Source organism: Haliotis rubra, unplaced genomic scaffold (genome assembly GCF_003918875.1).
Source record: "Haliotis rubra isolate DU_JTF1 unplaced genomic scaffold, ASM391887v1 Scf132, whole genome shotgun sequence".
NCBI classification, from domain to species: Eukaryota; Metazoa; Mollusca; class Gastropoda; order Lepetellida; family Haliotidae; genus Haliotis; species Haliotis rubra.
The window spans coordinates 1,365,539-1,392,529 of NW_025765248.1; the positions used below are offsets into that span (position 1 = coordinate 1,365,539).

General features: G+C 41.2%; 2 protein-coding genes across 3 annotated transcripts in view; both read left to right on the forward strand.

Moving 5' to 3' along the window:
- Positions 1-2,472: 2,472 nt before the first annotated feature.
- Positions 2,473-11,596, forward strand: LOC124267559 (dual specificity protein phosphatase 1-B-like). Its single transcript, XM_046702505.1, has 4 exons — positions 2,473-2,911; positions 4,760-4,878; positions 9,019-9,238; positions 9,686-11,596. The coding sequence occupies exons 1-4, from the start codon at positions 2,554-2,556 to the stop codon at positions 10,030-10,032; spliced, it is 1,044 nt and encodes a 347-aa protein (XP_046558461.1). The 5' UTR covers positions 2,473-2,553; the 3' UTR covers positions 10,033-11,596.
- A 13,642-nt stretch (positions 11,597-25,238) lies between these two features.
- LOC124267560 (protein mono-ADP-ribosyltransferase PARP14-like) overlaps positions 25,239-26,991 on the forward strand; it is a 75,393-nt gene continuing 73,640 nt past the window's right edge. The window contains exon 1 of one of the 2 annotated variants that reach the window (XM_046702506.1): positions 25,239-25,371. The gene's annotated coding sequence lies outside the window, so the exon portion shown is untranslated. Of the gene's footprint in view, positions 25,372-25,948; positions 26,032-26,991 lie in introns of those variants that run through there. The other variant, XM_046702507.1, reaches the window with a different exon arrangement.

The following is a 26,991-nucleotide window of genomic DNA, read 5'->3' on the forward strand; positions in this document are numbered from 1 at the left end:
GTGGCGTTAAATAACAAACATTACGAACCACTTGTACATGTATATTCTATGGGTTCTCGTCTGATGTCATGTCACTGCGAGTGAGACATACATATTGAAGCAGTGAACTCCTAACCCCAAGTCACCTCCAGAAAAACTCTGCTGTGTATAACTATAAACGTTCTTCAAATTGTCGTCTTTTTTCATTGGTTACTCCTTTTAAAAATATGGTTATGCAAATAATGTGGAAACTCTTAAAATATTCGTTCTTTTATTTCATGATGAATGTTAGGGACGCTTTACATTATCATAGTTGTCATAGCTCTGAGCATAAGAATGCGTAAGTATTTCTAACGGTTCAAGTCTCCGCCCAACGTTGGCGTGTAAATGTTGTTTCCTGTTCAATTTTCATTTAATCGTGTTCTTTTACATTTTTATATAATACCGACTGTTTTTTTGTTTTTTGTTTTTGTTTGGGTTTTTTGTTATTGACGTGCAAAACCGCTCTATTCCCGTCACAGCCACCTTTTACATGTGTTTTTCATCAACAAATGATGCAGGTAAGCAAATCTACACCATACTGTTTGCCGACATGACATGGAGTAAAAGCTTTATCGATATTGGAACAATAACACAGCGGGAATTGTTAATGAACTGGCTTTTACGAGCACCAAGTTCGATTGTCGGCAGCGCTTATCTCCTGATGACCTTCACCTTGCTTCGACCCATTCACCAGATATCACACAAACATCTTCGGGGACCGGTCACTTTGTTGTCAAAACAAGCCTGCCGCAGTTGTTTGTTTACCGGTTGATTCATGACAGATCACGAACTAGTGTTAAACAAGCCAAACAATTAACATCGTGAATTGTTGTTCAAACAATACTTCCATATCACGATTGAGCTTCCCTGTCAATGACAAGGCAAAAAGCAAATTTAGCAATCAAGTAAGATAAACATTCCAACATCAAACTTTACTGAGGACGCAAATCGTTAAAGATATATTCTTTAAGTGCCCTAGCGCATCCATACTGGGGTGGGGCTGCAGAGGTGGCCCCCAGCACCCACCCCACCTCTCTCAATTACGTCAACGTAGTATAATAATCATATCGCTCAACAATCCGATGCTTTTTTAACAACACAAACATCTACTATTTTTTTTCAAAAACCTAATGTTTCGAATTATGTGCAAACACTTTTGGTATGCATGCAACTATCCATTTCCAAAATAATTTTATCTTTACCTTATTTAAGCTCTGTACGACGTGCCAGTACAGTTATTATGTCCTTTTAAATCGAGCAGGCGCGAGACTGAGTGTGTGTAATGATTACCCACATGCGCTAAAGTCAGTCCACCGTCGGCTGTAGATAGGGTTTGCTTGTGACTTGTGGCATGCGTACTGCAATTGAGGTCAAAGGTCGAAACCTAGCCATATCGATTAAACCTATTGCTGTAAAAACGGAATCTAAAGTCAATAAAGTTTTGAATACAGAGGTTTAGATTTGTCGATATATGTTTTATGCCTTATCAACGGGCACACCCTTATGGAATCTGTGTTTGAAAGATTGTGATCCCTAAGCTTTGATTTCTAAGATTTTGCACGTCCTTCATACTTCATCGAGTTTGGGTTACACCTTAGACTCCATTTACATAACATATCCTATTATGATTTATCCTTTTTTCATATCAATTTCGCCCAAATGCATAATCCCTTCCGTGCAGAACGAAGACTTATTATGTGTTTAATAAACCGAAGTCTGCATCATGTACAATAATTGGGTGTGATATTTCAAGAATTACTATATATTTCTATGAAAACCTAACCCATAAACGTGGATATGAGGCCATGGGTTCTCGGCAGGAAGTAAAGAACGAAAAAGACGTGGGCGAGAGGCCCGTCTGTCGTAAAGTCAAATCACGGCCTGTGTCCCATGCAAAGAGCGTGTTTTACCATCATTTCACGCACTGTGTGAACAAGTTTACAAACACTGCCTGAGCCACGAGCGGAAATGACAGTGTTTATTTCACCTCAGGTGTCAAAGCTCGCCTATTACCCGCCGCTAGCGTTCCACTGCTCGAGCTTGCTGCTCTCATTCACACAATTGATTGCCTCGAATCGTGGCCTCATTATCCACTTAAGGACACGATGGGTGGAGCTACGGCACACCGAGTTGTAATCTATTTATAGCGAAGGCAATCCTTCTGTGATGTCACGAGACTTTTCACTGCGCGGATGTGTATGTAAGTTTTCTTAACACGTTTATACTTCCGTACTGTTCGTGTTTTATATAAGTATCGAAATTATACCATGACAAGAAATATCACTCGATCTAGCTTTTGATACTAAATTATAACGTTTGTGCATTTCGTTTGTCGCTGCAGTGGGATTATATTTCACCGCGTAGCCTCATATGCAGTAGTTAACAGGTTATTGAATCGACCAATGAGATTGGACAGGTTAGTCACGTGAATCGGAAATACACAGATCTCGATTCATTCATAAGTATAGTCATTCATCTACATGAGGTTCATTACATAGATACGCAAGACGACGTGAACAAAGTCAAACAACCATGGAAGCAATATCTTTGGATTACTTAGCTCGGAAAATACAGAATGGGGACCCCGAAAAGATGCTCGTGCTGGACACAAGGCCGTTCATGTGCTTCAACGAAGCTCACGTGGAGGGGTCAGTCAATGTCCATTTACCACCGATAGTGAAGAGACGCTCGGGGGGATTTGTGGCCCTGGAAAACATTGTACCTCGTGCCTCAGAAAGGGACGCTTTGATTGCCGGGAAATACAGTGAAGTTATTGTCTATGACCAGAACACAAGCGACTTGTGTTTAGCAGAGAAGGACTCCAACCTGTATGTTATTTTGCAGAGTTTGAAACAACAGGTGGAGCGGACGCATGTGGTTTATCTGACAGGTAAGATTAACTCTGAGTGTTGGACTGCGTACCACGCGATATAAACTAGGCCACGCCAAATGCTAGGTCAGTTTTAAAAGTTAAAAAAAATCGTCGAGCTCTTATCAGTACATAAGTGAGATTCGTGTTTGGTGTTACTTTTTATTGGCTCGATTCAAAAACTTCTGATGGTAGTCAAATGGTAACTAAAAAAAGTCAGATTATTATTTGTAACTGTTTAACAACATCAAAGACCATCTACCGTATATGTTCTCAGCCAACTTTTAACTAGAAATATGAACTTCTAAAATATTTATGTATTTATATAATTTATTACTTTGTAGATTAGATTATGTATGCACATATATTAAACACGCATTTACATACTTTATATTTCATGATCACAGAGTACATATCATATATCCTTATAGCTCCGAGACTCTTACGAATGTTTTAAAGCGACAGGTGGACGATACCTTTTAATTCAGAAGTAAATTTTTCCTACATGCGCTGACGCGGAACACTCTGTACATGCTGTTACATACCTTTGCAGATTAAAATTAAACATAATCTGCATATTTTGAAATGTGACGTGGTGTTGTCTTCTGAATTTAATTTTGAACCTAGCCATATTATTTATTTTGAATATTTTCAGCCAATTAAAAACTCACATTATAGATCAGGAACAGACTCAAAATAACACAACTAACAGAATATAATGAATAAACTGAGATTTGCCAAATAATTGGGGGGTATTTTTTCTGTTGAAAACTCAGCATACAATGCCCATAAAACTATCCTGAACAATATTCATCACATTCATATTTACTACCGTAATTCGTACAGTTAACTGAGCTGGGATAAGTTGATTAGCCAAAATTGGGACTATGCTCCCTAGTTATAATGACCTTTAATCGCATGTGGGATTAATCACGGTTATTAGACAATGACAGCCCTTGACCGCAGTGACTAATTACGTCATCTCCAAGGTGTGCCTCGTGTCGTGTTATACAACCGGAGGATGGACAACGTTTGAAACAATGTAACACGACGTTAGCGCGAGATCGCCGAATTGGCGTAATGGTATCTTCTGGGTCATAAGCGAAAACTGCCCTAGCTGATAGACAAATTTACGACCCAGCCATAGACAGATGAAATCGACACGACTGTTCAGCTGTTTCCTTGTCAGTCATGTTATCACTGAACCAAGCAGCATTGATATGGTTGATCTCGGTAGAAATGAAGACATCGTATACGATACTTTTCAGTTACCAGTCAGTCCAGCTATATCTGGATTCATGTTTTTAAAAAATCCAAAATTATCTAGAATAAATATATTATGTATACTTTTGAGATCAACTTTTCAGTGGTCTCTATGTAGGAGTCGATTTAAAATTATAATCTTCCTTCATTTTAATCTTCCATACGGGGCGGTGGGGTAGCCTAGTGGTTATTTTAAAGCGTTCGCTCGTCACGACAAAGACCTGGGTTCGATTCCCCACCTGGGTACAATGTGTGAAGCTCATTTCTGGTGTTCCCCGCCGTGATATTGCTGGAATATTGCTAAAAGCGGCGTAAAACCTAACTCACTCACTAATCTGCCATACCAGGTCCCTTGAGCACAGATACGTTGTATTTGTTGTATTTATGTACCAGAGCTTGAACAGTAGCCCAGTGGTAAAACTTTGGCTTGTTGAGCCAAAGTATCGGGTTTTATCGCGACAAAGTTCACAGCATGACACTCATTGCTTGTCATCACCGCAAGGCTTTGTTGGCTAGACTGTACATAAAGCCGTTACGTCATCCATTATTACTGAGTGTGATTGTACAAAAACAACGATCACCACCATGTTTTTCTTTCCTTTTTAGGCGGTTTCACAGCGTTCCGTTCTGCCTACCCATCCTTGGTGGTGTGTCCCAAGTCCACCCCTCAAGTCTTGTCGGCTAGTCTGTTTACTCTGTCACTGCCGTCCGTCACACCAAACAATGTAAGTATTACAACATCCATGTACACCATGTCCAATGTAGTGAGGTGAGGTGAAATTGGGTTTAACGTCGTGCTTGAGAATATTTCGCTCATATGGCGACGTGCATGCGTGTGTATGTGTATGTGCGGCTGCTTGTACTAGCCCAGACTTAAGCTGATTTTATAGTGCTAGCCCACTGAGATACCATGCCACAGTGAAGCATGAATACCCCACTCAGACACATAATACTGACTCCGAGCCGACCAGTTTTTTGTTGTACCCATTAATGCCGAGCGCCAGACAGGGACCAACAAGTACCATATTTTAACGTCTTTTGGTATGACGCGGTCGGGGATCGAACCCGCAACCTTCCGCTCTCCGGGCGGGCGCTCTAACCACTACACCACGGAGGAGGGTCTTAAAATGTAGTTTGGCAACTAATCAGTCAAAACGTCCTCTCATTCATATTAGGGGTTGACGGCGGTAGCCTAGTGGTTACAGCGTTCGCTTGTCACACCGAAGACCCGGGTTCGATTCCCCACGTGGGTACAACGTGTTAAGGCCATTCTGATGCCCCCCCCCCCCCCCCCCCGTGATATTGCTAAAAGCGGCGTAAAGCGCAACTCAAACATTTATATTAAGGTGTTTGATATCGTTCAGATGTCGATGGGACGTTTAAACTCATTCACCCCAGTTTGAGTTTCATTTCACACAAGGAAATAATTACCGCGTCAAGATCTAAGTCTTAATACTCTAGATCATGATTCGTTTGTATTGGTGTTATTTGTAATGTTGGGGATGGGCAATAAGCACATCCATCCCACGTATATATGACCACGCGGCACTAAGTCCCGTATGTTTAATGACGTCATGAATGCTGATGACGTTTGATGTAGCACAACTCAATTGTCACGTGTTGTGGAATGTTATCAAATTTCCCTTTCCTCAAGGTAGTTTTAGACTCAAGTGATAACTTGCTAATTTTCTACTGTCCTTTTGGCATGTTTCTTATATAGTTAACCAAACTCTTCTCGTCACTATATGGCTGAAAGATTGCCGATTTGACTTTAATTCTAACTCACTCACTCAATTTTGCTGCCGCTGCAACCCTTACCGTGTATTGTAAGATCGCGCCCGACGACTAGACCAAGGATAAGATGTAGAGTTGCTCACAAGTATCGCCGCCGCCAAGTCCTCGGTTCGATTCCCCACAAATGCAATCTCATTTCTGGTGTTCCCCTTCGTCATATTGCTAAATATTGCAAGAAGCACCGTAAAACCCCACTCACTATTAAGAGCCTACTGTGGCAATGTTGCCAGTACCATTTGGTTACGATCAGTTACTAAGCGCCACTCCACCCCGCAACCTTTCAAAACAACGTTTAGATTCTTCATTGATCATATACATGTAGTCTCACAGTCACTGAACCATATTATTTTCCCTTCAGCCTAGCCCTCCCCGCAATGATAAGCCCTAAATGAATCTAGTCTAGATTTCCCCAATCTTTGGGCTCCCTGGGGCTTCTTTTCAATTCAAAAGGGTTTATTTGTCACAATCAAAATTATACATGTTCATAGACTAAACGTTAGTCTACTGATCAGAGTGTGCGACGAGGAATTTGTTTTAGTTCGTAGTTCGCCTTCACCTCAAATGCGCAAATGTTCGGCTAAAACAAACGGGTATTATTAAGTGACCGTGCGACTTATCGCTCTTCCCGATCAGAGGCGGAACACCGGTACAGTATGTTTGCGTTTGCCTTCAACCTTTTCCCACCCTCCCATCTTCCCGTAAACCGGATCGTCAATCACAGCGTATCCTCTCCACTTCAGTCGCTGACAGCACGTGCGTTGGATCACTTCCGTTCCGACGGCGGATGTTGAACTTGAAAGATTGAGGAATGCTACAGTTTCCGCTATTAATTGCAAGGAAATAGCCTCCATTGCTACAGGCTAGGGGGAAACTTGTCGGACAAGATAATGATACAAGAGCATCCAAAAGTCGTCACGGAGGTACAATATTATTTACATAGACCGGTTTCCGCTGCCAGAATTATTTCCGGTTTCCAATTTATTTTGAGTAGCCATCCGTGGCCTCTACTTAAACACATGGCGTATGCCTAAATGCCTGGCGCCCACGTGTTGCTCCTTACACTGTTGTACTGTTCGTATTGTGCGCGAACTATCGGAAACACGTTGTGTGTATAAGACCATTCATTCACTTATAATTAACAGTTGCAGCAGTTAACAAGTAACAGAGGCCTCTCACGTCGATGATAGCGGAACGCTCGGCTTAGAAGATAAACGCACTTATAATTATACCGCGAATATCTGGCAGCATGCCATATGCTTAGTGCTCGCACTTAGTTATAGTGGAGAAGGTTTGGGGTTTCTGGCCACGCGCCAAGCCTGTCTGTCCTATTTCCCGACTTATCTACAAATCTGCATATATTTAACTTCAAACAATACACAAGCGTCATGTTGTTACTTATATAGCTTATTTCATGACAAACGAACCAGTTCCCGACGCTCCCGGTGAAAGAATCCCCGCTAAGTAGGTAGCTCGTTTCCCCATTCACCAAGCCTTTTAATCTGTAAATATTTACATGTTCCGTGTTTATTTGTGAAATGAGGTTAAAATCGCCCACTTCCCTGATGGAATAATTATACTCACATAGGCTGCATAGCTGCTTCTGGTGCTTTGTAGCGCATTTAAACACGTGGATACAGCACTGTACTGTCTCTAGACATAAGGCTTCGATGTTGAATAACAAGGGTTATGGTAATGACGTTCTCACATCTCACTGAAGACCCGGGTTCGATTCCCCACATTGGTATAACGTGTGAAGCCCATTTCTGGTGTCCCCCGTCGTGATATTGCTGGAATGGTGCTAACAGGGCCTGGGGCATAAAACTACACTAACACTTAGTCCCTGAATATATATAATTCTGATAGTAACAAATAAACCCATTTAAATTGAAAAGGAGCCCCAGTGAGATGGGAGATTCAGACTTGTCTCATTTAAGGCTTTAGCATTGCTAGGATGGCTAGGTATAAGGAAAATCATCAGGGTGCCGTTGTACAAAACAACCTTAGCGCTAAGGCTACCTTAAGTCTATGTTAAAGTATGGGAGTTACGGTCACCTTAGCGCTAAGATCGCCTTTGTACAACGGCACCCAGGTCGGTGAAAAAACAAATTTACTTTAAAATAATTTTGTTTAATTTTGTGGTCTTTTGACGTGCTTAAGATGCTTTTAAAAAGCTTTTCAACACAATTTGAAATAGATCATTTATTTGCAAATTGTTACTTAATTTCTAAAAGGTGGAATAATACCTCGGTTTACCTCATTACATTGATGGATTCGTAGAAACAGATTTTTTAAAAACAAATATCAAGCCTTGTGAAAAGGAAAAACACGTGCTGGCTGTTCCACTTGCTCATGTTTTTAATTAATTCTTTAACGACCCGTATCCTTTAACGTTTTGCATATCCCAGGACTGGAACGTATTCAGAATAACCTCAGATTTAACTTTATTTGCCAGTGCATCTACGTCATCAAACAAGATTGAGTTTATGCCATGTACACATTCTGACGAAATGTGCTCTCATCGACAATCACAATAATCCGAAAGAGCCTTATGTATACAAGATGAGTCGATGAAAACCGCCTACTGTGCAACCTCCTGGTGTGACATGCATACAGACTAATCCCACAATCGGGGCACCTGTTTGTTGACAAAATGCAGGTCTTATCGGGTAGAAACCTAAGACGAAATAAGGCAACTTTGTTTGCCCACTCCTTTGCGCTAGACGTCGGATAAAGCCTTTTGAGAAATGTAGGATTGGTCTTTTAACCCGTCTCTATAGCTCTCTCAACTAACCCGTTACGGAATGTTGAGCTGAATTGTATAGGGTTTACAACTAATTTAACGTCTAGTTCTCCCAAGCTGGTCGTTGATATGTATTGCTGTATACGCCTTTTAAAAGGAAAAAGATCGTGACATGGCTGTAAAACCGAACACATGGTTCATTTCCTTCGTGTGTAAGAGTATATACACACGTACCCACCCTGTAACTGAGCTGTATCCTTTAGTGCCCTTTGCTGATATTTTGATCGCGTTTTGAATGTTCGCTTGTGCTGACTGTTAATGTTTCTTTCAGAGCGGACCCGTGGAAATTCTTCCTCACCTTTACCTCGGTGACGCCAGGCACGCTGCTGACCATGACCTTCTTACCCGTTTGTCCTTCACCGCCATCCTGAACGTTTCGACTTCCTGTGAGAACCATTTCGAGTCTGACTTCCGGTACATGAAGATCCCCGTTCAGGACAATTCGAGCGCTGACCTTCTGTCGTGGTTCCACAAGGCCATCGACTTCATCGGTAAGTGTTTTCATTTATTAGAGTTGATATTTAGACAGGACGATTAGGAAGGCATTGAAAGGCATATGGACTAGACGAACATGGCTACATGACACTTTTTTTATGGATAAAAAAGTATTTTTAAAAAGATTAAAAAAGTGTCTCGTATTCAAGGACGATTAGGATTTAAAACAGCAACCAGAAGTATAGTTTTCTGTGCTATTGTATCCCAGGTTGTGATCACGTGGAGGACTGGCTCTATCGTACTCCATATTAGTCTTAAGGAGCGTTTCGTTCACTCTTTTCGCAAACTGGGCTTATCATCAATGATCTGAAGTGATCTAATCATATGATTTGGGCCGGTGACAGTCAAATAACCTGCATACTAATCACCAACGCACTGCGCAAATTTTTTTATGTTGCTTGATTGTTCTGAACAATGTACTCACTAAATTTGCCTCATTTCAGATTCAGTCCGAACAAGTGGCGGCAAGGTGCTCGTGCACTGCCATGCTGGTATCAGTCGATCAGCCACAATCTGCCTCGCTTACCTCATGTCCACCAACAACCTCGCCCTCGAACATGCCTACGAACACGTCAGGCAGAGACGCAGCGTCATCGACCCCAACCTGAACTTCATGCGCCAGCTCAAAGACTTCGAGAGTGAACTCGGCACAGCGCGTGTTCGCCGAAGTTCCATCACAGGGCAGGACTGCACTCCCATAACTCCCAGCAGCGTCGAGTGTGGCTTGTCGTGCCACACGTTCACATTCCCTGTACCCGCACAGTGCGCACCCCTCGTCTCCCCCAGCTAGGGACGCTGGAGAAGTCATCGACGTGAATCAACCTTGCCTGCCTCCACATGGGCTGTCACGACATCGTCGTGTTTCGACGCCAATCATGGCGTTTCGTCACCGGATGTGGTATAGCGGCCATATTCCCGGAAGTGACATTGACGCCATTCTGCTAGAATGATGCTGGATTCTGTCTCAAATGGAACACTGCAGTTAATGCGTCACTTCCAAGACTATCACCAGCCTGGCGTAAATGTAAGATTTATGCAATTGTAAATACGTCTACGGTGCTGTCACGGTAGTGACCATAGCACTGATCAATATGCGCTGCTGTTCAATGTACATAGCAATATATACCGCTCCTTTGTAATTAACGACCTAAACAACCATACGTGCCAAATGGGACTCCACGGAAATCAGAACAAAATATATTTCATGTTGTTTCCGTCCCTGATATTGTTGTTACATTGACCCAACTGTTTATAACAGAGAATAGCATAGGAAGAGCGATATATTGACTCGTTAACTTTTCTATTGACACCTTAAAACGTTTTACATTTCCCATGTTTTGAAATAATTTCTGCAGTAACCAAAGCATTGTTAAAGAGTCGATGTTAGACACTGAAATAACGAATCAAGGAAACAGTCATGTGTTTTTTGGTTCTATCACCAGGTCTTGATCTCAAACAAATGTTTCTTAACATGCCCTTCCCTCTCAATAACCAGGAAATATTTTTTCTTAAATGTTTCAATGATCTTGATGTCAAGAATATTTTTATTTGTGAAGGTTGTGAGTTCATTTTCATTTCATATTATCGCCACGTGAAACCAATTTTCATTTATTTCAATCTGTTCAGCCCATGTTGCATAATAGCACATAATATGACTGCTCCACTTAACGAAGCGATACTTTTGTTTATTCTAAGCACAATGCGGGACCACTGGGCTTTTATGCTTGGTTCGTTGTATACCTCAGTTATTTGGCAAACCCATGTCGAAACATAATATTTCTTAACAGATATTTTTTCGTTGATTTATATGCAATGAAAAAAAGCAATAACAGTTTTTCGTTTCTTAATGTTTATGGAAAGAAGACATTTTCCCTTATTTTTCACGAGAGACCTCTTTCCGTTATGTTTTATCGTACGACAATTGCTCATACATTTCATAAGCAATCAATAATAGTTTTCATTTTGTGTAAATTTGGAACTTTTGTTAATTGAATATGCATGATTAAGTCACGAATACGTCATTGTTGTTATGGCAATCGCCGAACCGGTTTGGAATCTGATTTGCTCATGTTTTCCCCCCATGCACTGATCTGACCTTATGCAAGGTGCCTTAACCCTTGTGCTGGATGCACACTTGCAATGCAAATATTGCATTCATCCATATTATTGTATATTATTCTCGAACTTGGACAGTTTTTCGAGTTTTGTCAAACTTGACGGGTGCTCCTGACGTGTAATCACGCGAGTTGTATATTTTTGACAGTTTATTAATTTATTTTGTACTGCTCTGACGAGAATGTCAGGACTGGGTATACCCCAGGCATAATGAACGTCCAATAAATGAGTTCAAGTTACATAATGTTTCGTTCTTTCTCGTTTCCTTGTTTTGGAAACACAAATGCAGTGTTTGATTGGTTGGTTGGTTGGTTTATTGCTTATTCAGCACTATCACAGCTATATGTTGGCGGTCTGTAAATAATCGAGTCTGAACCAGACAATCCAGTGATTAACAGCATGAACATCGATCTACGCAATTGGGATTTGCGGACATCAGTAAACCAAGTCAGCAAGCCTGACCATCTGATCCCGTTACTCCCCTTTTACGACAAGCAAGGGTTGCTGGGGACCAATTCTAACCAAGGTTAAGGGGCGTCCGTCAAGATGGATACCTAATATCATGAACATCTATATCAGGCCGTAATACTGCATGATTTAAAAGTGTAATATAACTGAACAAGTTGGAGAGAGTGATCTATTTAGGAAATGACCCCATGAAAATTCACTAGCCAGTCGGGCCAGCGGCTGTGGAGATACGGTGGCCCGACAGGATTTTTACTAGCCACGGGCTAGCGGGACAGTGGCTCTTTCACACACTGCACCATGCTGATATGACGTGCTTCATCACTGCGTGTATAGTCACAATCCCCGCACCAGACTGCACCGCCCCCAGCTCTTTCTATATTGCAGTGAAAGTAAGGTTCCCCACCGCTTTTGTCACTATTCCAGCAATATCTGGGGGGACACCAGAAAAGGGCATCAAGCATTGCTCTCATGTGGGGAATTGAACCCGGGTCCTTCTCGCAACAAGCGAACGTCTTAACCACTAGGCTACCCCACCGCCCTTTCCTATATTGTAGAAGCCTCGCTAGGGCTCAAAGATTATGTATTCCAGAAAATATACGTTAGTCTACGTTGATTTACTCACATGTATTTGGTGCAGTGTTCTGTCAGTACCCGATATCAAATAACAAAATAACATAAAAGGAAATTCGTCTTAATACAATACTCCAGAAAAAGGAACGCTCAAATTATTAGGGCGGTGGGGTAGCCTAGTGGTTAAAGCGTTGGCTCGTCACGCCGAAGACCCGGGTTCGATTCCCCACATGGGCACAATGTGTTAAGCCCATTTCTGGTGTCCCCCCGCCGTGATATTGCTGGAATATTGCTAAAAGCGGCGTAAAACCAAACTCAGTCAGTCAGTCAGTCAAATTATTAAACTAAATATCCTTCAGTGACAGGTAGCAGCTGTTGTATCAGTGAAGACCCACTGACTTGTTCATATTAAAGTGTTGACTTTTGAAAGGGTTGTTGGTGGCAAAGGTACGACAGATATGTACCCCAGGTATGTTTCTGTGTACAGAAATGTACCTCAACAAAGTCAAAATACAGAAACGTACCCTAGTACCCTAAACAGGGGATGAGTCCATATTCCACAACTCAAAACCGAAACAGTATGTAGTTGTTCCTGTTCAACTAATGCGGGGCAGTGGGGTAGCCTAGTGGTTAAAGAGTTCGCTCGTCACGCCGAAGACCTTGGTTCGATTCCCCACGTGGGTACAATGTGTTAAGCCCATTTCTGGGCTCATTCACTCACTCAACTAACTGCGAGTGGTATTGTGCATCACAAAATATTCTTTCCTGCATATGCTTATTTCTCAGTGACCGCCTCCGTGGTGTAGTGGTTAGAGCGTCCGCCCGGAAGGTCGCGAGTTCGATCCCCGACCGCGTCATACCAAAAGACGTTAAAATATGGTACTTGTTGGTCCCTGCCTGGCGCTCGGCATTAATGGATACATCAAGACTGGTCGGCTCGGAGTCAGTATAATGTGACTGAGTGGGGTATTCATGCGTCACTGCGGCGTGGTATCTCAGTGGGCTAGCACTATAAAACCAGCTTAAGTCTGGGCTAGTACAAGCAGCCGCACATACACATTCACACGCATGCACGTCGTCATATGAGCGAAATATTCTCAAGCACGATGTTAAACCAAATTTCACCTCACCTCAAATTGGTTTTACAAGCGGGTCGAGCCCACGTCTTTTTCGTCACCAGTAACGCTGAAACTGCTACACTAGCCCGTAAAAGTAACAACTGTGTGCCGAAGAACTAAAGTCTAAATATAATGTCAAAAAATAATTCCATTATGCATTCTAAATACATGTAATCCAAGAGATTACGATGCCGACTGCAGTTTCCAGTGAGAAAACGTAAATTGCTTATTGTATTAAGTGGAGTTATTTGGATTCAGGGTACACTTGTTTGAAAAACACTACGTTGGCTGTAACTCGTACTGGAATATTGTGGGAGCATTTTACAGCATTGCCGAGTCCAATACGCAGGATCCCACGTCACGTAATACTCTGGCAAACACCATGGTGTACAGGCTTGGGAGTCATGTTTAATATGGAATCTTCTTGAACAGCTCCAGCGAGTGAGTGACTTTAGTTTTACGCCGCCTTTAGGAATATTCGAGTTATGACACAGCTAAATGGGCTTCACACATTATGTGGGGAATGTAACTTGGTTCTTCGACGTGACGAGCGAACGCTCCAACCACTAGGCTAGCCCATCGCACATGCAGCTATAGACTATGCAGCCAGAATGACATGAAACTTTCGAGAAGATGTTTAGACTATACAGGTGGGCAAGCGCAGGATTTTGATGTCTCACATTACATCAAAATATGGATGTTTTGTTTCACCGTGTGCATGAACACCCAGCCAAGGCATCTTTGGAAGCTGAATCATCATTAGGGACCGTCCATAATTTATGGCTAGCGGGGGGTGATGATGGTTATCTTTGGAGAAGCATGTACAATGTGAATTACCCCCTCTCGACCCCCGTAAATTTTATGTACAAAGTGACACACCCCTCCCCCCTCGAATACTTCCCCATACTTTCAAAATATCTGCATTGACATTAAATAACCTGCTTCACTCAAAAAAACCTTCTCTTCAGTAGGGGTAGTTTATTAAGTTACTGTTCTACATCAGTATGTACAGTACAACCAGAAATTATTGAGAATTTAATATTGTAAAATTTCTTTTTATATTTCACTCATTACTCACGTATTAAATGTGAATATTAGCAGAACATAGCTCCAGATTCAAAGACAGGTGAACAGTTAGTATTTTGTCAAGTCATAATGGGCAGCAATGCAAGCTTCAATGCGGCGGGGCATGCTACTGATCAAAGAAGTTAGAAAGTCGTGGTCCATATGCTGTCCCAATATCGGACCACCTCTTCTTTCATTTCAGCAATATTTGTCAGATTTTTCTTATTGACACTTTCCTTCATAAGTCCCCAAACATTTTCTTTTGGATTAAGGTCATGGCTATAGCTTGGCCAATCTAATAATGTAATATTTTGGGTCCGAAACCAGGCCTGTGAATGCTTTGAACGATGTTTTGGGTCGTTTTCCTGCTGGAAAATCCAAAGTATTTCCATAGAACACGTGAGCAGATGGAAGTAAATGTCCCTCGAGAATATCTGTGTACCGCTCACTTTCATATTCCCTTCAAATACAAAGAGGGGCGTTGCCCCTAACACAGATATGCCACCCCACATGTTAAATTTCGGACTGTACATTGGGCGCTGATACAAAGGTTTTTCAGTTTGCTTCGTCCAGAATTTCAGTGTATTAGGAAACAGCCACACAGAACTTTCATCTGAGAAAATCACATTGTCCCAGTTAAAATTTCTATGCTGTTAGCACCATTTCAACCTTCGCTCCTTTTGTTCAGGTTCCATAATCGATGATGGAATTCCTCGACTTTTCTGCCAACCCATTGCATATGCAGCTCAGTTCTAATTGTCTCCTTACAGACAGCCACAGTTCCTCTATCAATTATATCCAGCCTTAAGTTTTCTAAACTCCTTCGTTTGTTTTTAGAAACAACAATACCAAGCCACCTCCTGTCATCGACAGTCAATTTTCTGGGCCTACCTGTGCCTCCCTGGTGCTCAATGCCATATCCATTTGCAATATTTTTCAAAACCCGATAAACAGTGGACAAAGGGATGCCTGTTCTACTTGAAATCACTTTAGCTGATCTGATGTCCTTGTTATAATACTCTAAAATCAACTTTCACTTCTCTAAATCATCCATACTGAGGATCACTGAAAATGTCGTCTGCTAGCAAGTAAACAAAGGGGAATAACTCTTCACAAACTAATGAAAAAGGATTAACGGAGTTGTCTCTCTTGAATGAAACCAAACACTTGATAGCTGGTCAAGGTTGTTAATACTAGAAATCCAATTAAAGATATTCCTTAAAATTTCAATAATTTCTGGTCATACTATATATGAATTACATATAACTGTTCTATTTATGTATATATTTTTGTGTGTGTGTGTGTGTGTGTGTGTGTGTGTGTGTGTGTGTGTGTGTGTGTGTGTGTGTGTGTGTGTGTGTGTGTGTGTGTGTGAGATGATGTTTAATAGTAACTTAATAATGACTGATCTTTATGACATATACAGTAACCTTAAACAATTATAATAACGAACATGGAATGTCTCTTCCTTGACTTGGGCGGTGGGGTAGCCTAGTGGTAAAAGCGTTCGCTCGTCACGCCGAAGACCCGGGTTCGATTCCCCACATGGGTACAATGTGTGAAGCCCATTTCTGGTGTTCCCCGCCGTGATATTGCTGTAATATTGCTTAAAGCGGCGTAAAACTAAACTCACTCACTGTCCCTTGACGACGCTCCCGACCAAATTCAACAAGACTGTGTTGGCGATGTCCGTGCGGCGACGCACTGCTCCAGAGACAGCCGAGCGAGCATGGGATCGGGGGTGAAAGTTGTATCACCTGTATGAGGCAATTGTCTGCGAAGCATAATACCCATCAAGGTAACATAACGACCATCCTTATCAAGGCGTGCTGGGAATCATACATACACGAAGCGACGACGTAGTCCCGAGCCAACTGAAGGCGAGACGGAGCGCCCAACTGTGACTGGTTCTGTGTGTAGGCGCGATATGGGATGAAACCTCGATGATCAGGGATGGGAGATGGGGGTCAGCCGGTTACCAGTTAAGTTGAATACTTCACATACAATTGAACAGATGAAAGGATCCAACAAGAGGCATTAATTAAGACAGATTTGTCGTGATTCAATGCTTTTTAAATCGCCTAATGACTAAGCGTCGTCAGACAGGCCCTTTTCCGGTGTGTATAAGGTTGACCAAAAAAGGAGATTTTTTGGTGTTTTTGTTTGTTATTTAAAGCTTCACTGAGCAATATTCCAGCTATATTCCGATGGGCTGTAAATAATCGAGTCTGGACCAGACAATCCAGTGATCAACATCATAAGTATCGATCTGGTATACGACGACATGTGTCGACCAAGTCAACGAGCCTGACCACCCGATCCCGTTTGTCGCCTCTTACAACAGGCATTGGTTGCTGGAGACCAATTCTAACCCTGATCTACACGTGTACATAAAACGAGAACACCTCGTGTTTCGTAGTATCAAACTCCAGAATTGTGAGAAGGAAGTAGGCTGGTTTCTATATAAATGTATAATTATTATACAAGTAACTATAGTTGTTTATGCATGTTCTAACTGTGTTTTGGACATTTTTCACACATTCTTCTAGTCACATTATATTTGCGAGGATGACGTGATTTATTATATGTGCTTAAGCAGATAGTATTTAACGATTCTAGAAGGGCTTTGTCATATATATTTTCATATAAAATATTCTTTTACGCCATGGGTGACTGCGGAACTACGCAGTCCAATAGATGAAAGCAAGAGCATATATCCGCGCCCACTTAGTAGAAATTAGCAACACAATTACTCAAATTATACAATGTCATTAAAACCATCTAGTCATCACTGCTATGGTCAGGGCTGTAAACACATACATATAATGCACCGAGGGTCATTGTGATTGAAATGCTGATTCTAAAACACTACTGAAATTTTACCAATGTAGACCTCTTCCACACAGGGGCGGTGGGGTAGCCTAATGGTTAAGGGTCACGCCGAAGACCAGGGTTCGATTCTGTACATGGGCACAATGTGTGAAGCCCATTTCTGGTGTCCCCGCCGTGATATTGTTGGAATATTGCTAAAAGCGGCGTAAAACTAAACTCACTCACTCACTCCAGGGGCAGATATTGCAGTCAGGAGTTGTAGTGTAGAAGTTGCATCCCAAAGAGAGCGTCTGAAGGGAAAGCTGAAGATCGATAATAGATGTACTTGTTACATTTGCCAGGTACTCGACACGCGCACGCACGCACGCACGCACGCACGCACTAACTCATAAGCTTCTATCCTAAACGTTTTGTTAAACCCTCATTAACTTTCTCTTTTTATGTATATTGTTTTTTGGATGCCGATGGTTGGAATGTCTCGTGAGTGAGTGTGTGAGTGATATTGCACCTCTTTGGGGTGAGCGGAGTCTCGGGTTCGATTCCCTATATAGGTACAAAGTGAGTGAGTTATGTTTTACGCCGCTTTTACCAATATTTCAGCAATATTACGGCAGGGGACGCCGAAAATGGGCTTCACACATTGCAATGAACAGAAACGTGGTCAGTGAAACCTTGCACAAGTTGATGCTTTTATCGTTTTTTCTCCATTAGCGTCAAGAATTGTGTCAGGGGACACCTTGGCCATTTGAGGTCAACACTTTATTTTACATTAAGAACAATATCCATGTGATGAATTTTGAAACAAAATTAGCATTGACATCTGTAAATACGAATGAGATGAACAATGTGAATCCATAATTATATCGATTGACATCTGTTTTTGAGTGGGGTTGTTAATTTAGGAAATTAACGACATATGTGTTGTATTGTAGCACTGTAATTTAAACACAAAACAATCTTAAACATTTATCGGGCCGTATTTCCACATGGAACAGTATAGGAATTCAGTGTCACGTGCGCACAAGTGGATGTATTTCTTCTCGCACGTGCGGCACGTGCTGAACGTCAGTTGGCGTCAAAGAATTCGATGAGATCGGCAAAAATAATCGTAATTCTGTTACAAGATCCGGATATTGGGATGACAACTACTTATGTCAGTTGCATGAACAAATATCAGCTGCCACCCCAACAGTGAGTAGACATCTCTCGCCCTATTGTGTATGGCGCACGTATCTGGGGGCGGACAATGTCGCCGGAAGTAAGAAAGTGGGAGTAATGGATGTACGTTACGAGCTGCTGAATAATGCACGTGACATGTCATTGTTTCGACTTGTCTCTTCTCTGTGGTCATACCTGTGTAACGTCCCTATTGTAGCTGGGCCGACGACCGTAACGACTTGTGTTTCCGCCGTCGTTCTGATTCTCGACGTAGTCGGAATGTAATAAAAAAAAGCAAGTTAAAGATAGATATGGTATCCATAAAGACATATATGGTATCCATCTTTCAGTATTTATTATTCAAAATATAATTTTCATTTTATGTTTTCTTCATATTTCAGCGTAAACACCTTCACTTACTCAGTTGATGATGTTATCTATAAAGAAAATATGGAACAGCGAATTAGCCTGGTTGTTAAAACATTCTCTCATTATGCCGAAGAGCCGGGTTCTATTCCATTACTGATGATTTGTGTGAAGCCCGTTTCTAGAGTTTTCTGAAAAGTGAAAAAGCCGTGATATCAGACGGGAAAGTGATAACACGAGACGAGAAAGCGATAACACGAAATGGGGATTATGTTATCTCGTCTTATCGCTTTCTCGTCTCGTCCTGTCGCGTCTGGTGTTGTCACTTACTCGTTTCTTGTTTTGCTTTATCGTTTTCTTGTGGCCATAACTTAAGTTGGTAGAGTGATGTCCATTCTCGGTCACCATGTTTAAATAACCAATAATATTCGTTTTAAAGACATATTACTACGCGTGACACTGTACACTCCGTGGTGCACAATAGTCATTCCTCATTGTCGTAATGACCCGCTAAACTATTCAACTCAAAACAAAGCAATGCTAAAGCCCTAAATGAAACGGTACTAATGAAACAAGCCTACATTCCCTCAGGTTTTGAATTTCCCATCTGACTGGGGCTCCTTTTCAATTTAAATGGGTTTATTAGTTTCTATGAAAATTATATATATTTAGAGACTAAGCGTTAGTCTACACTACAATCAGTATTACGACAGATCATCTTGTGTAATATGTGTAGGAACTCTCATGATTCTGTACTGGCAAGCTTACACATTCCTTGTGTTTTACCAATTGTATACTTCAATGCTGTACATGAGGTCATAGCTAAGAGTATGGAAATTTCCCCATCAGGACAATTCCCCACTAGGACAATTCCCCATCAGGACAATTCCCCAATAGGACAATTCCCCACAGGACATTTCCCCACACCTGTTTTGTAATCAGTAGGACAATTGCCCACACATCATAACATTGTAGTACAATAGATGCGATGGGATTAACTGATCTGTGCATTATATCTATTCACTTGTTAGGGGCGATGGGATTAACTAATCTGTGCATTAGGGGTATGTGGTGTCCTCCCATTACGCAGACGGCCAGTTCGCAGACACCTTAAAACAACAACATTTACGGTTCAGTGAACAGATTATCTACTACCTGATACCTACAAATTGTAATGGAATAGTACGGGTATGTTGGTCAGTAAGGTCATTAGAATGTTTTTATAATGATTTCCTGTGATTTCCATGGTGGATGCTTTTGCTTTCTTACCTGTCGATGACGTACAAGCTGGTTTGGACTTCATCAAAGAAAGTGCTCCAGAACAACTTGATTGCCTACTTCAACACGAGATCATCAAGATCAGTTGAAAAACATGTGTTTAGCCTACAATGACAATCGAAGAACATTAGAGCAGCTCCTGTTGTCACTGGCGAAAAACATTCGCCATTCCAAGTTAATCAATCTGACAATGAACTCATTAAACTGAGTGAACTGATTATATAATTTTACACATATAACTTCTTAGCTATATTAATACAATATATATATACACTCTCAGGTTGTGTTTGTTCATTATTTGTGATGCATGTGGGGAATTGCCCTATTGGTTACAAAACAGATGTGGGGAAATGTCAAGATGGGGAAATGTCCTAGTGGGGATTTGTCCTGATGTGGAATGTCCGTACACCGGTAGGTAAATAGACTGTCCGTCTGTCTCTTAGCCGTGGAGATCCGGAACAGAATAGGTTTTGAGTAGCCCACGCTTGTATCGTGAGAGACGACTAACAGGATTACTCGGTCAGGTTCTGAAAGTCTGTTTGAAAGGGGTAAGGTAGCCTTGCTACAAGGCTGTACTGAATGCTAAGCCCATGGATGAATAGTAATTCTATCCTTTAAAGATGACAATCTAGATAAGGGGACAGTACAATCTAAGGACGCCAGTCTGTTATTTATATTTTTTTAAAATTATCATTTAAACTATAATCATTACCTTACAGACTTGTGCAAGTCTAGGGTACAAGCATCTGTAATTTAACGTCACATAGAAAGACGAAATAAATTGAGCTTTGATCCCGTCTCCATTAAAACTAAATCTATTAATGTAGTTTATCATATCGAAGTTATATGAATATGTTATTGACGGTAAATCACGTTTCGGGCCAACGCCATAGTGAGACCATTTGCTCTTTCTTTCGATCACTGGTTTTTCTCATCCACAATCGACTATAGTAGACATGCCTTCGTCATAGCCGATATACTGCTGACTGGGATGTATAACAACAAACAAAAATAGACCATTCAAGTTTTGTGTATTTGGGATATGTTATACAATAACTTAAGTTAAGTGTAAAGTTCCTTCATATCATACATCCAACACGTTTACCGTGAAAATTATCGTTCAGGAACTGTAAGAGTCTAAATGGACGTTCGAGTGGAGTGGTGTGTTCGACACCCTATGTGTTTGTCCGTCTCCCACACCCAAAAGAATATACTGAAAAGTAATCCAACGCTCAAGCCCAGAGTGAGTGAGTGGATTAATTTAAAGCCACTTTTAGCAATATTTCAGCAATATCACGGCGGGGGACACCAGATATGGGTTTCACACATTGTACCCATATGGGGAATCAGAACCCAGGTATTAGGCATGAACAGCGAACGCTTTAACCACTAGGCTACCCCACCGCCCCAAAGCCTTTAGTCACTTGACAAAGCTAGATTGCCTCAGCATGAAATTAAAATATTCCTTTATATTTTGTTGATTTTTAAATAGGTTAACCTAATTTCTGGACCGACATGACATTCTACCTTCATGATAGTCTCTCGTACCTTCATGAGTGTAATGCATGAAGTTCACTTCTAGTGTCACAGCAGTGGTAGGCTAACGCTTGCTCTCTGAATATATATAATTTTGACAGTAAGAAATAATCCCATTTAAATTGAAAAGGAGCCCCAGTGAGATGGGAGATGAACCTGAGCAAATGTAGACTTGCTTCATTTAGGTCTTAAACATTGCAGGGAACGAGGGCTCGACAGTAAGGAAAAAAATGCGGCACGGGTACTGTGAGGCAGACTACAGCAGTGGTATATATTGCGGTAGAGTAAATAGTAGTCTCCGAAATGAACATAATTTACAGAAAGAAAAGTTTATAGTAAAAAAAAATGAATATAATGAAAAGGAGCCCTGAAGCTGTGGAAATCTAGACTTGCCACATTTTCTAAACTTGCGCTTTCTTGGATGTATTTGCTTCAGGGTCTGTATGACAGACTAGTATTGCCGGGATATTGCTAAAAGCGGCGTAAAACTTTCCTCACTCGCTCATTGGATCTAAACGTTTCGCGAGAAGTTACGAACGAAGATATCTGTCCAGGTTCGTTGAGACTGGAATGTTTAACAAGCTCTTCTGTTGATGTAAATGAGTCACACAAGCCGAGATGATCTCTAACGAAGTAAACATGGCTTATTTACAAGTGTAAACTCGGGAAGACTGGGCTCCGGTTGCCGGGACAGGTCTTATCTGTGGAAGGAATGTAGTTCCGACACAAACAACGTGTAAAACAGGGCCAACGTGACCCCGGGGTCATGTACAGACGCTCAACCAAGTCACGTGACACCTGGGTCTTTTCTTGGCCCAATGTCTTGTCACATGACCCCTGGGTCATCTCCCGACGCCCGCCGTGTCAGAGACAGGAAGCGGAGGACTTTAGCCCGGTGAAACGCCCTTGACATTCATGAGATATAAGTAGGTTTATCTACCTACGCCCTGTGACGTCAGAAGTTGCCACATCCCAGTGATTTCAAAAGAATTACGAAGTTTGTCGGGCAATATGATATTTGCTAACATGTCTATGTATGACTGATGAATCATTTTATAGAGATGACAAAACTTCACGGAAGATCACTTTCTTTATTTTCACGATAGCGACGTTTCGGTATAGATTCTTATACCGTTTTCAAGCATGAGTATAAGAAGCTATACCGAAACGTGGTATTGTGAAAATAAAGAAGTAATGATCATCCACAAAGTTTTGTCATCTCTATACCACCGACGTCTAGAATGCGACTCAAACAAATGAATCATTTTATAGTTATTGGATTTATATAATCAGGTAATATTTTCAAAACTCAACATTGAGAACATGTTAATACGAGTACATGTATGTATAACACGGGTCATTAACCTTAATATTTGGCTTAAAAAATAAATTATAATTAAATTATGTAGCAGGGCTCCAGATAAATTTTCAACATCAGGAGTACCTGCTCCATATTTTTTCAATATAGGTGTACTGAAAAACTTAGAGTACATTTAGAGTACTGAATGGAAATTAATGGAGATTCAGTAATCGTGTGTTTCGTTTCATACATGCACCTCAACATTGCTACTCTTGTGTAAACAGGTCAATAAACAATAAAACAATTCTTTTTCAGATACAATGTACATACAACTGTAAATGATTCTAAGACCGTACACCATTGCTGTGGTGCGTATCTACTACGTTTTCTAAATTATTTCCTACCGTATCATGCATACTTTTTATCCGTACATACGCCGATACGGCCTTTATCTGGAGCGCTGAATGTAGCATATTGTGTTCATTCAATATTGTGTAATAAATTATCTCTAGGCATACACAGTTTTGCTGTCAACCAGTTTTGCTGAGGCCATATACGTTCAGTGCCATCATCGGTCATCCAGGGTATAATGTTATCATAAATACCCTCGACCCATGCGCTTCGAATGTAACGTCATCCTCTCAATTCGTCTTATTGCCAGTTTTTATCTTGTGTCGTTAATTGTTAGTGTATTATGTAATTCTCCTTGATCTAGTTTTAGCAAATATGTGATGACCTAGTGATTTTATTGTCCTTCGTTGACAGGGTTTTATAAATTATACGTATGTTCTTTCAAATTTAGAACTAATTTATAGTCACGATACCTCTGAAAAATTGCCGATATGACCATAAATTTTAACTATCTCGCTCACTCTCAATTCGTCTATCACAGCATTTATCTCGCTAATGAGATTTACAGGATTGAAAATCTATATTTAGTTTAATCTCGGGTAAAAAAGAAGCAGTTGTACTGAATAAGTACCCGTGAAGGTCCGGGTTAGAATGAACCTTCAGTAACCCATGCTTGTCGAAAGAGGCGACTAACGGGATCGGGTGGTCAGGTTCGCTGGCTTGGTTAACACAAGTCATCGGTTCCCAATTGCGCAGATCGATGCTCACTGGATTGGATTGGTCCAGGCTCGATTATTTACAGACAGCCGCCATAAAGCTGGAATATTGCTGAGTGCGGCGTAAAACTAAACTCGCCTACTCACTGAATAAGTATTTACCATAATAGAATTGAGACAAATATCCCGAATAATCGAACATCTTAAGTGGAACCGTCAAAAATTGACTGTACACTTTCTAACATGCTAATGTACCCTTCTTCGCCACTGCAACTGACATTATACTTTTGTTATGCAGTTTCTTTTGACGGTCTAGTTACCCACGGGGCTTTGCACATTGTGCTCATGAGACGAATCAAACCTGACTCTTAAGCATGATAATCGAACACTTGAACTGCCAGGCTACCCCGCCGCCCCTCAGTTACAACTGTGCCATAGGCCGTGTCGAGGGTTTCTAGGGTTTCAAGACCCCATGCATGGGCGATGATATTTATCACGCATTTTACGCAACGTAGGGAGCGGTAGGCAGAGAGGGGGAGAATAGAGGGTTATGAACATTCTGACACACAGAAGATAAAACTGAAGAGCATATATATTCGAACTCAACTTATGCATGCAGAATCTAAATTCGGTATTGTGACAAATCCCCAGTGTTAAATACGCATAGATGTTGACGATAATTCCCAATCCAGACCCCCGCACCCAAAACACACACACACACTCACTCACTCACTCTCACATTATAATAATGACTTAAATGAAATGAACTTGTAGTTACATGAAATCACTCTTTTGCACTCTACAAAGATCATTTTTGCTCATTTTTTACACAAAATTAGTAACTTCTTCAAGCATCGCGTTGGTATAAGTTTTTCAGTTTTTAGCATTGTTCCGATGAAGTCTCGCATGAGGCAGCATAGTCAAAGGGGGATAACTCTGATATATGCACAAGGATGTCGCTACCAGCTGGATGTTTCACAGGTAAGCGTTAGAAACACCCATAATACATAGACGTGTATCAAACGTATCTAATAACATATATATCCAAAAACAATGACACTTGTTTCTGTATTTCTATTTACCGAACTTTCGTCAACACTCGCCTCTTTCCGTAATCACTACAGCCTAGTTTCGCTTTCGGTTTGACAAGTCAGGTGAGGTTATATCATATCAAAAGCGAAAATAGTTTCAAAGAATGGGCCAAACCCAGGCTAACAGAAATCACATCTAGTTATGTGAGGCACAACAAAATTGTGGTAAGTATAATGACCCAACAATATCTCATATTTTGATGAACATATTACCACGTATCTTGCATAGCCTGTGTACAACGAAGTTCTCTGCCGAGTCCTAGGCTGCGATCAACAACAGAGTATGCCAACCAATTCCAAAAGTTAAACATAATTGTGTGTGTCTGTGTGTGTGTGTGTGGAAGGGTTGAGTGGAAGTGGTGTAGAAGCTAGTACTAATGTACAATGTGAATGGTCTCTAATATAATGTACTTTTTTTAGTATCATACACCTCGCGTTGGTATAAGTTTTACAGTTTTTAGCATTGGTTCCGATGAAGTCTCGCATGAGGCAACATAGTCAAAGGGGGATAACTCTGATATATGCACAAGGATGTAGCTACCAGCTGGATGTTTCACAGGTTAGCGTTAGAAACATCCATAATACATAGACGTGTATAAAACAGATTTAATAACATATATATCCAAAAACAATGACAATTGTTTCTGTATTCTATTTACCGAACTTTCGTCAACACTCGCCTCTTTCCGTAATCACTACAGCCTACTTTCACTTTCGGTTTGACAAGTCAGGTGAGGTTATATCATATCAAAAGTGAAAATAGTTTCAGAGAATGGGCCAAACCCAGGAATCACATCTAGTTATGTGAGGCACAACAAAATTGTGGTAAGTATAATGACCCAACAATATCTCATATTTTGATGAACATATTACCACGTATTTTACATAGCCTATGTACAGCGAAGTTCTCTGCCAAGTCGGCTAAGGCGATCAACAACAGAGGTTGCCAACAAATTCCAAAAGTCAAACAGATTTGTGTGTGTCTGTGTGTGTGTGGAAGGGTGGAGTGGAAGTGGTATGAATGCCCCCAATATTTATGTACAAAGGAAGTGACCCTCTGCATGTCATGAAGACTTATCAATGACGACCCCCTAATCATTGTGTACAAAATTGATGACAAGATGACACCCCCAAACCCCATAACAAACACCCCCACCCCCACCCCTTCAAATCGTCACCACCACACCTAGCCATAGCTTTTGAACAGTCTCTAATATAATGTATCATACACCTCATACTGATATGACACTGGTTAGTATGTGCAAAGGAAATTACATTGTTCTCAGGGATTTAATAACCGAGCCAGTATTCCTCCCCACATGATATGAATATATATTTTTTAAATGTGGACATCAGCCCTTGTGAAAAGAAGTTGGACTTACTGCCCTTGTTAGTGTCATCTGCCAAACTAGCCATATCAACCTTCAACATCCATATCAACCTTCATTGCCCAATATCATCCTTCAACACCCAGTGTCAACCTTCAGCTCCAAATATCATCCTTCAACGGCCAGTGTCAACCTTCAACGCCCATATCAACCGCCTTCAGTACTGCAGGGACACACCCCCACTGCATTGAATCAGTAATTGCATCCCCAGTAGTGATAAACACTCACGAGGGCAGTGGGGTAGACTGGTGCTTAAAGTATTCACTCGTCACACCTGAAGGCCTGGCTTCAATTCCCCACATAGGTTCAATGTATGAAGCCCATTTCTGGTGTCTCCCGCCGTGATATTGCTGGAATATTGCTGAAAGCAGCGTAAAACCATACTCACTCACTCTCC

Bases quoted from the DNA above. Each gene is read 5' to 3' on its own strand.
- LOC124267559 (XM_046702505.1), top strand. From the start codon at position 2,554: ATGGAAGCAATATCTTTGGATTACTTAGCTCGGAAAATACAGAATGGG. The intron at 2,912-4,759 runs GTAAGATTAACT...TTTCCTTTTTAG, and splicing joins GCATGTGGTTTATCTGACAG to GCGGTTTCACAGCGTTCCGT. The intron at 4,879-9,018 runs GTAAGTATTACA...TGTTTCTTTCAG, and splicing joins CGTCCGTCACACCAAACAAT to AGCGGACCCGTGGAAATTCT.